Raw genomic sequence first — 13,980 nt, forward strand, 5'->3', positions numbered from 1 at the left:
GAATTTACTTTGTTCATTTTCTAAATCATTTTGGCTATTATAGGTCTTTGCATTTATGTATAAATTGTAGAACCAGCTTTGTTAATTTCCACCCAAAAAACCTGCTGGGATTTTGATCGAGATTAAATTGAATCTATAGATCAATTTGGGAAGGATATACATTTTTGCAATGTTGATTCTTCCAATCCATCAACATGAAATAGCCTTCCAATTATTTAGGTCTTCTTTAATTTTTCTCAGTAATGTTTTGGAGTGTTCTCTGTAAAGGTTTTGCACATCTTTGGTTAGATTCATTCCTAGGTATTTTATGATTTATTATTTTTTTACATTTTAAAATAGTTATTTGTTTTTGAGAGACAGTAACACAGAGCATGAGCAGGGGAGGGGCAGAGAGAAGGAGACACAGGATCTGAGGCAGGTTCCAGGCTCTGAGCTGTCAGCACAGAGCCCAACACGGGACTTGAACTCACGAACCGTGAGATCATGACCTGAGCCAAAGTTGGAGGCTTAACTGACTGATCCACCCAGGTGCCCCATGATTTTTTATTATTGTTGCTATTCTAAATGCGATTTTTAAAAATTTCATTTCCTAATTATTTGTTGCTAGTATGTAGAAAGACACAATTGATTTTTATATACTTTGTGTCCAAAAACCTTGCTAAATTTACATACTACTTTTAATAGCTTGTAGATTATTTTGGATTTCGTCCCTATACAAGCCTACAATATAAAATAATGATAGTTTTAGTTTTTCCTTTCCAACCTTTATACCTTTTCTTACTTTTTCTTGCCTTATTGCACTTGCTAGAACCTCTAGTACAACGCAGAAGTGGTGACATGGTGAAAAAGGAAATCCTTGACTTGTTTCTGATCTCAGAGGGAATGCATTCAAAATGTAAGCCTGAAGACGTTTTCAGATACCCTATCAGATCAGTGAGACTCCCTTCTATGCCTAGTTTGGTAAGAGTGTTGATTTTTATCAATGTTTCCTCCCTTTATTGAGATATCATATGGGTTCTCCTGTTATTCTGTGTATGTGCTTAATTTCACTGATTAATTTTCAATTATTAAGCCACCCTGCATTCCTGGAATAAAGCCTTCATCATGAAGTATTATGTTTTTATATATTGCTTATTCAACTTGATAATATTTTGTGATTTTTCCATTTATGTTCACAAGAGATGTTAACCTATATTTTTCCTTTCTTTTAATGATTTCAACAGGTATTTTTGTGTGTGCGTGGTAAAATACACATAACACAAAAGATTCATTTTGACCATTTTTAAGCAGTTTATTGGTATTAAGTATATTCACAGTGTTGTGCAACCATCACTACCACCCGCCTCCTCTTGACAGGTTTTTGTAACAAGGTTATGTTATTCTTCTAAAATAAGTTGGAATTGTGCCTTCTATTTCTGCTTTTGGAATAATTTATATAAGAATGGTATTAGTTTTTCTTTAATGTTTCAAAAGAATTCACATGTGAAATGATATGAGCTTAGAGAGGTATTTTTGAACACTTTTAAATGATAGATTTACTTCCTATAATAGACATAGGACTATTCAGATTTTAATGTTTATTATTTTTGAAGGAGAGAGAGAGAGAGAGAGAGAGAGAGAGAGAGAGAGAAAGAAAGAAGGAATGCAAGTGGAGGAGGGGCAGAGAGCAAGAAGGGACACAGAATCTGAAACAGGCTCCAGGCTCTGAGCTGTCAGCACAGAGCCCAACACAGGGCTCAAACTCAGGAATGAGTGAGATCATGACCTGAGCCAAAATCAGATGCTTAACTGACTAAGCCACCCAGGTACCCCAGGGACTATTCAGACTTTCTAATTTTGGTTTCAGGTTTGGTAAGTTGCACTTTTCAAGTAGTTTGTCCATTTTATTTAAATTCTCTCATTTGTTGGCATAAAGTTGTTCTTAAAAACTCTTAACTATCTTTTTAATGTCTGAAACATCTCTATCAATGTGCACTTTATCACTCTGGTTTTGGTAATTAATATTTTCTCTGTTCCTTCCTCTCAGTCTCCCTCTTGCTCTGTCTCTATTAGTCTTGCTACAAGTTTATCAATTTTTTTAGTTTATTTATTTATTTATTTAGACAGAGAGAGGCGGGGGAGAGAGAGATTGTGGGATTCTATCTCACGTTTGAATCTCATGAACCATTAGATCATGACCTGAACCAAAATCAAGAGTCAAACGCTTAACCGACTGAGCCACCCAGGCACCCCAGAAGTTTATCATTAAAAAAAAAAAAAAGTTTAGGGGCGCGTGGGTGGCTCGGTTGGTTAAGCGTCCGACTTCGGCTCAGGTCATGATCTCACGGTCCGTGAGTTCGAGCCCCACGTCGGGCTCTGTGCTGACAGCTCAGAGCCTGGGGACTGTTTTAGATTCTGTGTCTCCCTCTCTCTCTGCCCCTCCCCTGTTCATGCTCTGTCTCTCTCTGTCTCAAAAATAAATAAACGTTAAAAAATTTTTAAAAAAGTTTGTTTATTTATTTATTGTGTGTGTGTGAGAGAGAGCATGAGGAGGGAAGGGGCAGAGAGAGAGAGGGAAAGAGAGAGAATCCCAAGTAGGCTCTGCACTGTCAGTGTGGAGCCTGAGGTGGGGTTTGAACTCACAATCTATGAGATTGTGACTTGAGCCGTAACCAAGAATTGGACACTTAACCGACTGACCCACCCAGGCGCTCCTAGAAGTGTATCAGTTTATATTAGTATTTTCAAAAAACTATTTTTGGCATTATTGAGTTTCTATATTTGTATATTTATCATCTATTAGTTGATTTCTGCTCTTTATTATTTCCTTCCTTTTTCTTTCTTGGGGTTTCAATTGCTCTTCTCTCTCTAGTTTCTTGAGATTGAAATTTAGGTCATTGACTTTTCAACCTTTATTCTTTTCTAAAATATGCATTTGGCGGTATAAATTTCCCTCTGGATACTGCTTTAGCTATATCTCATGAGTTTTGATATATCATATTTTCAAGACAATTTCTTTAAAAAACTAATGTTAATTATAATTTCTTCTTTGACCTGTGAATTATTTAGAAGCATGATGCTTACTTTCCAAATATTTTGAAATCTTTTTGATTCTTTAATCCTACTGGGACAGAGATCTCATTCTGTATGATTTCAATGTTTCAAATCTTGTTGATACTTGCTTTACAGCCAAACGTATAACGTATTTTGGTAAATGTTTCAAGTGCACTTGAGAAGAATTGTTTTCTGCAGTTGTTGGGTACAGAGCTCTACATAAACCAATTAGATCAAGTAGATTAATCATGGTATTTTAAAGCCTCAAATCCTTACATATTTTTTTTTGTTTTTTTGTTCTAACACTTGAGAGAGTTGTGTTAAACCTATAATTGTAATTGTGGGTTTGTCTATTTCTCCTCTTAATTCAATAATCTTTTACTTTGCATATTTTGAAATGATGTTATTAGTTGCATATAAATTTAGGACTGTTTTATCTTCCTGTTGACTTGACTCCTTAATCATTATAAAATGTCCCTCTTTATTTCTACTAATACTTTTTGTCTTAGAATCTACTTTGTCTGAAATTAATATAGCCATGCCAGCATTCTTTTGGTTAGCATTCTTTTTGTATCCTTATAAAGTATGTCTTTTTTAACTGAATATAGTTGTCTTTAAAAAGTCCAGTCTGGGGTGGCTGGGTAGCTCAGTTAGTTGAGCATCTGATTATTGATTTCAGCTCAGGTTATGATCACAGGGTCTTGGGATTGAGCCCCGCATTGGGCTCTGTAATGAACGTGGAGCCTGCTTGGGATTCTCTCTCTCTCTCTGTCTCTCTCTCTCCCGCTCCCCCACTCATGCTCTCTCTATAAATAAATAAATAAATAAATAAACAAACAAACAAATAAATAAATAAATAAATGTTTTAAATGTTTGTTATTTTGAGACAGACAGAATGTGAGTGGGGGAGGGACAGAGAGAAAGGGAAATACAGAATCCAGAGCAGGCTCCAGCCACAGGGCCAGATGAGGGGCTCAAACCCATGGACCATGAGATCATGACTTTGGCTGAAGTTGGCTGCTTAACTGACTGAGCCATCTAGGCACCCCAATAAATAAATAAACAAACGAATAAAAAAATATCCAATCTGAAAAAAATCCAATCTGAATTTTTTAATTTTAATGTTTATTTATTTTTGAAGGAGAGAGAGAGAGACAGAGCATGAGTGGGAGGGGGGGGGCTGAGAGAGAGACAGAAGGGGGGAGGGGCAAGAGAGAGGGAGAGAGAGAATCCCAAGCAGGCTCTGCGCTGTCAGCATAGAGCCCAATGTGGGGCTTGATCCCACAATACTGAAATCATGACCTGAGCTGAAATCAAGTCAGGCGCTTAACCCACTGAGACATCCAGGTGCCTCTGATTTTTTTTTAAAGTAACCTACGGCACCTGCGTGGCTCAGTCGCTCAAATTTCCACCTTGGGCTCAGGTCATGATCTCACAGTTCGTGGGCTCAAGCCCTGCATTGCGCTCTGTGCTGACAGCTCAGAGCCTGGAACCTGCTTCAGATCCTGTATCTCCCTCTCTCTCTCTGCCCCTCCCCTGCTCTCTCTCTCTCAAAAATAAATAAACATAAAGTAACCTTACACCCAAGGTAGGGTGCAAACTCACAACCCCGAGATCAAGAGTCACATGCTCTACCGATTAAGCCAGCCAGGCACCCCCTGAATATGTTTTTAATGGAGTGTTTGGTCTATTCATAATTATTGTAATTACTGATATAGGCTACTAACTTGCTATCTTGCCTTTTGGGTGGGGTTTTTTCGTTTTTTTTTTTTTTTTTTTGGCTCATCTATTTTTTGTTCCTTTATCCTTTCTTTCTTGCCTTCTGTTCGATTAGTCAAGTATTTTTGCATTATTTCATTTTATCTTCTATTATATATCTTTTTAATTTTTTTTAACATTTATTTATTTTTGAGACAGAGAGAGAGGGAGACACAGAACTGGAAGCAGGCTCCAGGCTCTGAGCCATCAGCCCAGAGTCCGACGCGGGGCTCGAACTCATGGACCGTGAGATCGTGACCTGAGCTGAAGTCGGACGCTTAACCGACTGAGCCACCCAGGCGCCCCTCTTCTATTATATTTTTATTTACATCTTCATTTAGTATTCTTTTCGTCTCTGTTTAAAGGAGAATCTTAGAGAAGGCAATGCTTACTCTAGAGGACATGATCTAATAGAGGACATTCAGAGAGTCTGGCACTTACAAAGTTTGAGGATGCACCCATCAGTTTGATAGCCCAGTACACATCCCATATAATAACAGTTATAACAACAACAATAACAATAGCTAACACTTATACTTGAGCTTCCTATATGCCAGGCACTGATCTAAGCGTCTTACACATATTAATTAATTTAACCATGAATACGAACATAGATAAACACTGAAACACATATTTTCTCCTCCATACTTTGTCTCTCTCAGGCCTTCTCACCTCTACGAAATCCACTTGAACCCCACTCCTCACCTTCTGGCTTCGACAACATCCCCAGGGCAGGCTCCTTTTGTGTCCAACTGCGATCCCCCCAACACACACAGTCTGGCTCAGTGGCACAATGGGCCCCTAAGTCTCCTGTATCCCCCCTGCTGCCTTAGTATCTCTGTTCTAACCTGTACTGTTTGGTAACTGCTTGAGGGAGAGGGGACTTCAAGGATGGACCACAGCTACTCCATCCTTGTCCTCCATGCACATACCTCCAACTCTCAAAAGTGTGCACCCCCGTGAGCCCAAGGATGCTCAACAACTATTTGTTGAACGAAATCAGGAGGAAAGGGTGAAGAATTCATGATCTTATGTTATAGGAACACGAATACACAAGTGAAGCCATTAGTGTTGAACCAGATTCCTTCCTGGGCAAAGAAGTGTAGTCCATTCCCCTCTCAATCCCTAACATCCCTCCTTCCTCTCCTTCCCCGGTAAGCCAGAACCTGGGGAGGGAGGAGAGGAGTGGCAGTGCCGGTCCCTTTCCACCTGGCAGGGCAAAGGTAAACCCTGCCTCCTTTGGCCCCACGCAGGTGCCACAGACGCGCCCCACCCCCTTGCTCAGGTCTCTCCTCTAGCTCACGCGTGCGCGCGAACACACGCACACACGCCCCACTCCCTGATTGGGCATCATTGGGTATCATGGAGTGAGGTGGAGGTTGGGAGGGGATTTGCATTTTCCTTTACCTTGTTCTCCTTCCCAGCCTCTTGACGCCCTTCCATCACCCTCCTTCGTGGCCGCAGCACACAACTATTCCGCGGCTGGCCACTGTCCGCGCGCTCCCGCAGCTTCGTCCCCGATAACTCGCCGGTTGCGCGGGACTCGATCAGCCGACGGAGACACGTTCCCCTCCCTGCCCGGAGTCACCTGGAGTCAGGCGTGCTTCCCACCCGTCCCCTAGCAGCCGCGCCTTTTGATTGGGTGTCAGGTTCACCGTGAGCGACATCATTGGCTGCAACGCCTGTCGTTCCTGTGCTTGGCCCCAGCTTTTAAGGGGGCAGCGCGGAACCGAGAGGGCCGGGAATCGGCGACGGCTGGGGGGCCGGGGTCGGGGGTCCTGGGGTTGCAGACGCCTCGTGCCACGTCAGTCCCCGCCCCCAGGCTGGCAGTGAGCCGCGCGCCGCAGCTCCGGGCCGCGGCGCCAACCGCCTCGCGGGATCTGCGCGTGCGCACTAGCTCAGTCGCGCGCCCTCCAGGCGGTGGGCAAGGCGGCGGGCCAGTGGGCAAGGGTGGTAGGGTGGCAGGGTGGGAGGGTGGGGGAGGGCTGGGTGGGAGGGTGGGGGAGGGTTGGGGGAGGGAATGGGGAGCAGGGGTGGGTGGTGGGCCAGGGACGAAGGTGAGGGGTAATGACTGTGGAGAAAGGGGTTCCGTTAGACTATTCGCTCTGGGGTATGAGGGATGTGCGGGGTAAGCAGCGCAGAGCAGTGAGGGGACGCGGCAAGGCCCGAGGCCAGGCCCGGCTTCACGGGCGGTCGCACCTGCGGCCAGGAAGCAGAGGGGCGCAGATTCAGCGAGACAAATTGTGGGTGCCCTGGAACGGGCTCATTGTGATCGGGAAGAGAATGGAGCTCCTGGGTAGAAATACACAAAAGCCTAGGATGTGGGGCCCCAAGCTTGACTCTGAGAACTGGAGACTGGACGGTGTGGAAAAGAGGGTCTTGAAAGAGAAGTCAGGCCAGAGTCAGGAAAGGATGGATGTGAAGCTACTGCCCAGTGTAGCAGGTGCATTACAGGCTTCGGCAGGTTTGGGGAAAAACAGCCCAAGGGAGATGTGGGGAAAGCAAGAAATCGGAGGCAAACTAGGCGCTGAATCTGAAAGTGCAGGCACTACAGCAGGGTCTAGGATGGGGTCTGGTTTTAAAGACAGGTTGAAGGTTACTGGGGTACGGACCAGCGGAGAGGACTTGAGATCCAGGGGACATACACTAGGGCAGAATGAGGAGGAGCTGAGGTCCAGTGGAGAGAAGTTGAGGTCAAGTAGAGAGAGGCTGAGTCTGCGTGGAGGGAAGCTGAGTCTGAGTGGAGGGAAGCTGAGTCTGAGTGGAAGAAAGCTGAGTCTGACTGGAGAGAAGCTGGGGTCAAGTGGAGAGAACCAGGGATCCCGGGGAGAGAAGCTGGGGACTAGTGGGGAGGATGTGAGATCCACTGGAGATAAACTGCAGTCAAGTGCAGAAAAGCTGGGGACTAGTGGGGAGGATTTGAGATCGACTGGAGGTAAACTGCAGTCAAGTGCAGAAAAGCTGGGGACTAGTGGAGGGAAGCTGGAGGATTCAGGAATGGGGAGCATAAATGAAGAGAATATTGAAAGGTCGATAGAAGTTACTGGTGCTGAGATGGAAATTCCTGTTGAAAGAGTGGAAGGGAATGATGAGCTCGAAGGGGCTAAGGAGGCGGGACTTGAGGAGGCTGTCTTGGATGGGGTGAATGATATTGCTGATGAATCTGTTTCCGTGGAAGAGAAAGAGGTTACAGGTGAAGGTAGTGGTGAATGAGGCAGATGAAGGACTGAAGCTAAAGAAAGAAAGGGAAGCAGATAGAGGAAGTGTTGCAAGTCAAAAAGGAGAAATTAGAGCCAAGCAGAGCATTATTGACCCTGAAGAGGTAAACACGAGAGAGGGAAGGAGAGCACGGGAATGAAGAGCTTCTGGGGTTGAAGGTGGAGGCGAGGGCCAATGGAAACAAAGAAGGGTGAGAAAAAGGGAAATGGGAACATTTTGAGGAGAAAGAAAAGATCTGAAAATGTGTTGATAAGCAGAGGAAAAGTGGAGATTGGTTTCTTGGAGAAGAGCTGTGACTTGTAGGGAAATGTTTGAGAAAGGGATTTGGGATGGGCTAGAAGATTTCGTTTGATGTGTGATTGGGTTTACGAGATACAGAAGAACGCATAGTGAGAAAAATGGAAAATTACAGAAGGACAAAGGATAGGTAATGGAGGTTGTGAAGGAAGAAGCAAGCTGGAGCGAGCAAAGAAAACTTCTCAAAGAGGATCCTGAAGAAGAATGAGGGGCTCCAAAGTGACCAAAGCAAGAGCAAAGAAAATGAGGGAAGAGAAAAAAAAGTAAGAAGTCAAATCCCATCATAATGATTATGTGTGTTGGGTTTGAAAGTTATTTCCTTTACTCTTTCTATCATGTGTGCCCTCCCATGGAAGCCAGTTTTATGATGTAATGGGACAGGCCTCTTGCAGGGCCCCGTACATCTGGACCAAGCTCATCCTAATGGGTCTTCCCTCTAACTTGCCCCCAGATGTATCCAGAATAATTGCTGGCCTCCACTATTTCAGTCACTTCACCATGATCACCATTTCCATGGGTTTCCCTCCCCTTCGCACATCAAATTCGAGTTGCTCATACTCAATTTGAAGTTACCTCAACTATTTGTGTTATTGTTTCCATTTTTGACCCATGTTATATATATATAATACACATTATATATGTGTATTATATATACACACATTATATATGTGTATATACATTATATATGACATATACACATTGTATGTATATACACATATATAATGATATACATTATATATCATGTATATCATATATATTTATGTATAAATAAATATATATATATATATATTTTTTTTTTTTTTTTTTAAGAGAGAGATTGAGAGAAAGTGCTAGTGGGGGGGTGGGGAGAGGGGCAGAGGGAAACACAGAGAATCCCAGGCAGGCTCCACACTCAGTGTGGAGCCCAACCCGGGGCTTGATCCCACAACCCTGGGATCATGACCTGAGCTAAAATCAAGAGCCGGACACTCAACCAACCGAACCATCCAGGCGCCACTCCATCTTTGGCTTTTATTTGCTCATCTAATCACGTGGACTTTTCCTCTTGTGTCAGTCTCCTTTGGGGCTTTCTTTTATGACTTCCACATGCCATCCGTCATCCACTGTCATCCCAGGGAAGAGAGGACCCCCTGAGTGCCTGCTGTCATGACATCAGTGTCAGAACTTAGGTTCTTAGGTCCTGTTTTTCTCTTGGATAGGGATGTAAGGAGATGACAGAAAGCAGCCATGGAGTGTTAGGATGAAAGAAATATTTCTCCCTTTTCCTCCATATACTTCTTTTATTGATTCATTTACTTACTTATTTTTAATGTAATTTTTTTAAGCTTCTTTATTTTTTTGACAGAGATAGAGAGAGAGCGGGGAGGTGCAGAGAGAGGGGGGAGACAGAGAATCCCAAGTAGGATCCGCGCTGTCAGCGCAGAGCCTGATGCGGGGCTTGAATTCACGAACGTTGAGATCATGGCCTGAGCTAGAACCAAGAGTTGGACGCTTAACCACCTGAGCCACCCAGGAGCCCCACCTCCATGTACTTTTAAAAGTCTGTAATATTTCTGAGGAGTAGAAACTTCACCATATCATAAGTATCATGACACAAATTTAGAATAGACTCATGTTTTTATTTTGTTGAATATTTTATTTTTGAAAGAGAGAGAGAGAGAACACAAATAGAGGAGGGGCAGAGGGAGACACAGAATCCGAAGCAGGCTCTGGGCACCGAGTTGTCAGCACAGAGCCAGAAGCCCGACGCGGGGCTCGAACTCACGAACCGTGAGATGAACAGAGCCAAAGCTGGACACTTGACCGACTGAGCCACCCAGGTACCCCTAAATTGTTCATTTTTTACATACCCTTTGCTAGTTTTCTGCCAAGTTTCCAAAAGATCTGTAAAGCCCATGTCATAGTTTTGTTCATCTAGTCAAACCTAATAGATAATTTATTAATTTCGCTTTTTTTCCCAGCAATTTCCTTCTTTGAGTCCTTTGTCGTCTGGGTCTGACGTAGAGTGGCTCTGTTCTAGGCTTCCTCCACAGCTACTTTCCTGGGCTTCTTAACCCTTCTCTCTGTTCTTCTGTGTTGGATCTCCTACTGCCTGGATCTTCGATCTTCTCCCTCTCTCTTGTTTTACAGTCTTATTTTGGTCAACCACATCCTCTAATAGCTTCCAGAGATGGATATGACCTGTTTTTCTTCCGTATATGAATTACCTGTTTTCTACCACGCTGACGGGTCAGCCTGCCCTCTTGTCTCATTTTCTGTGCTTCTACTATAGGACATTGGAGCCCGGTTAGGGCTCTTATCTTTTTTTTCTATTTTTGTCCCTCTTTTTTTATTCTACTCTCTGGACAGTGTCATTAACTTTACCTTCTTATCCTTTCTATTGAGGGTTTTGTTTTGTTTTTTTTTTTCAATTTCGATTCTCTTGTTCACTGATTGTTTCTTTTTTTATATAGCATTTCTGTTTTTATTTCATGTACATGTTCTCTTAGCTCTCCAAGGAAGAACTTTTCTGTTTCTAATTGTTCTGCTTTTCTTATTGTTTCCTTTGAATTCTTCTCCCCCCACCACCCTTTTCTGGTGTGTGTGTGTGTGTGTGTGTGTGTGTGTGTGTGTGTGTGTGAAGTTTTCCTCAAATGTTTGATCTTATTCCTGTGCACAGATGGGGCTTGTTAATTGACGATCTTCATTCTTTATGATTTTTACTGTATTTATCCCTTTATTTTCATCTTGGTGAGGTTTGGAGTTAAACATTGTGTGTTCAGTCTGCCGTGTTTGACAAAAAGTCTCCTCCAATACATTTTGATTATTCTTTTTTTTAATTTTATTATTTTATTTTTTTTTACTTTACATCCAAATTAGTTAGCATATAGTGCAACAATGATTTCAGGAGTAGGTTCCTTAGTGCCCCTGACCCATTTAGCCCATCCCCCCTCCCACAACCCCTCCAGTAACCCTCTGTTCTCCATATTTATGAGTCTCTTATGCTTTGTCCCCCTCCCTGTTTTTATATTATTTTTGTTTCCCTTCCCTGATGTTCATCTGTTTTGTCTCTTAAAGTCCTCATATGAGTGAAGTCATAGGATTTTTGTCTTTCTCTGACTGACTAATTTCACTTAGCATAATACCCTCCAGTTCCATGCACATAGTTGCAAATGGCAAGATTTCATTCTTTTTGACTGCCGAGTGATGCTCGATTGTATATACATACGACATCTTCTTTATCCATCCATCCATTGATGGACATTTGGGCTCTTTCCATACTTTGGCTATTGTTGATAGTGCTGCTGTAAACATTGGGATGCATGTGTCCCTTGGAAACAGCACACCTGTATCCCTTGGATAAATACCTCGTAGTGACATTGCTGGGTTGTAGGGTAGTTCTATTTTTAGTTTTTTTGAGGAACCTCCACACCGTTTTCTAGAGTGGCTGCACCAGCTTGCCTTCCCATACATTTTGATTATTCTTAATTGAATTTTCAAGTGTAACCCTGATTTTCATCTTGAAGGTAACTTACTATTTCCTTTATGAATTCTCCTGGGTCAAAGTGACTAACATAGTGAACAAATAAACCTCAGCACACAGCAAAGTACTAGATCAGTGATTATAAACATGCTGTAATTGCTCTCATCTTAAAAAAAAAAACAAAAACGTTGGGGCGCCTGGGTGGCTTGGTCGGTTGAGTGTCTGACTTCGGCTCAGGTCATGATCTCACAGTCCGTGAGTTCGAGCCCCGCGTCGGGCTCTGTGCTGACAGCTCAGAGCCTGGAGCCTGTTTCAGATTCTGTGTCTCCCTCTCTCTCTGTCCCTCCCCTGTTCATGCTCTGTCTCTCTCTGTCTCAAAAATAAATAAATGTTAAAAAAAAAAAAAAAACGCATCTTAAACCTGTTATCTCATTTTTAAAACAACACAAAGCCTCTCTTGACCACACACATATTCCCCTCTGGCTACCGCCCCATTTTTCCTGGCTCCCTGTGGTAGGCACAAAAGTGGCCCCTCGAAGATATGCTCACTTCCTGATCCCAGGAACCTGTGCATATGGCCTCATATGACAGAAGGGTGAATATTAGCTGACATGGCAAGAGACGTGATTAAGTTACAGACCTGGAAAGGGGGAGCTTATTCTAGATCATCTGGGTGAGCCCTAAATGCCATCACAAGCACCCTTATAAGAAAGAGACGAAGGAGATCAGACACAGAGAAGAGGAGGCGGCCGTGTGAGCCCAAAGCCAGAGGCAGGAATGATTCGGCCACCAGCAGAGCCTCTGGAGAGTGTGTGGCCCTTGCCAAGGCCTTGCTTTTGGACTTTTGGCCTCCAGAACTCTAGTCTCCGGAGGGAATAAATTTCTGTTCTTCTAAGCCATGCAGCTTGTGGTAATTTTCTACAGCAGCTCTAGGAAACTGATACATTCCCTTCACAGCAGGATTCCTCCAAATAGTTGTTTACCCTTTTTCTAATCTTCTCCCTTCCTTTTTATCCAGCTGTTTATATTGGACTTTTAAAAACATACAGAAAAGTTGAAAGTTTAGAGCAACTAACTATTCTTTGCCTGGATTTAACAGTTGGTAATAGTTCGCCCTGTTGTGCTTTGTTAGTACCTCACGGATCTCCCAAGAATGGAGACATTCTCCTCCAGGGGCACCTGGGGGGCTCAGTCAGTTAAGCGTTGGACTCTTGATTTCAGCTCAGGTCATGATCTCACTGTTCATCGTGAGTTTGAACCTGATGCTGCTCTCTGAGCTGACGGCACAGAGCCTGCTTGGGACTCTCTCCCTCTCTCTCTGCCCCTCCCCAACTTGAGGTCTCTCTCTCTCTCTCTCTCTCCCCTCAAGATAAATAAATAGGGGTGCCTGGGTGGCTCAGTCGGTTAAGCCTCTGACTTCAGCTCAGGTCATGATCTTGCGGTTTGTGGGTTTGAGCCCCGCGTCGGGCTCTGTGCTGACAGCTTAGAGACTGGAGCCTGCTTCAGATTCTGTGCCTCTCTCTCTCTCTCTCTCTCAAAAATAAATAAACATTAAAAAAATTTTTTTAAGATAAGTAAATAAACTTTAAAAAGTTAAACAAAGACATTTTCCTCCATATCCACAACACCTAAGTAAATTAGAACATTTTAAATTTAATAAAATAAAAATTAAGAATAATTCCCTAAAAGCATCTAATATTCAATCTATATTTAAATTTCCTTCCAAATAAAATAAAATAAAATAAAAATTTCCTTCCTTGTCCCCAAAAGATCTTGTATAACCTTTTTTCCTTGACCCAGCATGCATTCAGGGCTAATGTATTGAATGTGTTTGTTAACTCGTTTTAATCTACGTTAATTTCCTCTAATTTTGTTTTTAACAGCTTTGACTTTTTAAAGAATTTAAGCCTGTTTTCTTAGATGTCTAGCATTCTGGATTTGTCTAGTTGTGTCCAGATGGTATCATTTAGTTCATTCTTCTATCCACTGTAGTTCTCATGTACTAGAAGTTGGAGCCATAGGCCCTGGTTTCTTTCTCTGTAGCACTTATCACCTCTGACTCAGAATTTGCCTTCTGTCCTTTTTTTATTATCATCTCTCCCCAGTAGAATATAAGCCCCATGAGGGAATCAATGTGTGCCTGCTGGGTTCCCTGTTCTAGTCTGCTGTCTAACCAACACATAGTAGGCACTCAGCATGTGTTTGTGATA

The 13,980-nt window shown here is 42.8% G+C and overlaps 2 protein-coding genes across 10 annotated transcripts in view; one reads left to right on the top strand and one right to left on the bottom strand.

Annotated features, from left to right (window-relative positions):
- The window catches only part of SNX32 (sorting nexin 32), a 13,719-nt gene extending 7,090 nt beyond the window's left edge, over nucleotides 1-6,629 (bottom strand). Inside the window, exon 1 of one of the 2 annotated variants that reach the window (XM_019415012.2) lies at nucleotides 6,199-6,629. In XM_019415012.2, coding sequence (XP_019270557.1) covers nucleotides 6,199-6,234 — 36 coding nt within the window. In that variant the 5' untranslated portion in view covers nucleotides 6,235-6,629. The remainder of the gene's footprint in view (nucleotides 1-6,198) is intronic. The other variant, XM_019415011.2, reaches the window with a different exon arrangement.
- A 185-nt stretch (nucleotides 6,630-6,814) lies between these two features.
- The window catches only part of LOC109246757 (uncharacterized), a 33,411-nt gene continuing 26,245 nt past the window's right edge, over nucleotides 6,815-13,980 (top strand). For 3 of the 8 annotated variants that reach the window (XR_008421089.1, XR_008421088.1, XR_008421090.1), the window contains exon 1: nucleotides 6,816-8,570. The gene's annotated coding sequence lies outside the window, so the exon portion shown is untranslated. Of the gene's footprint in view, nucleotides 8,571-9,997; nucleotides 10,128-10,298; nucleotides 10,537-13,980 lie in introns of those variants that run through there. The other 5 variants (XR_008421091.1, XR_008421092.1, XM_053899443.1 and 2 more) reach the window with 5 other exon arrangements.

This window comes from Panthera pardus, unplaced genomic scaffold (assembly GCF_024362965.1).
Source record: "Panthera pardus isolate Hobbes unplaced genomic scaffold, ASM2436296v1 HiC_scaffold_12, whole genome shotgun sequence".
NCBI lineage: Eukaryota > Metazoa > Chordata > Mammalia > Carnivora > Felidae > Panthera > Panthera pardus.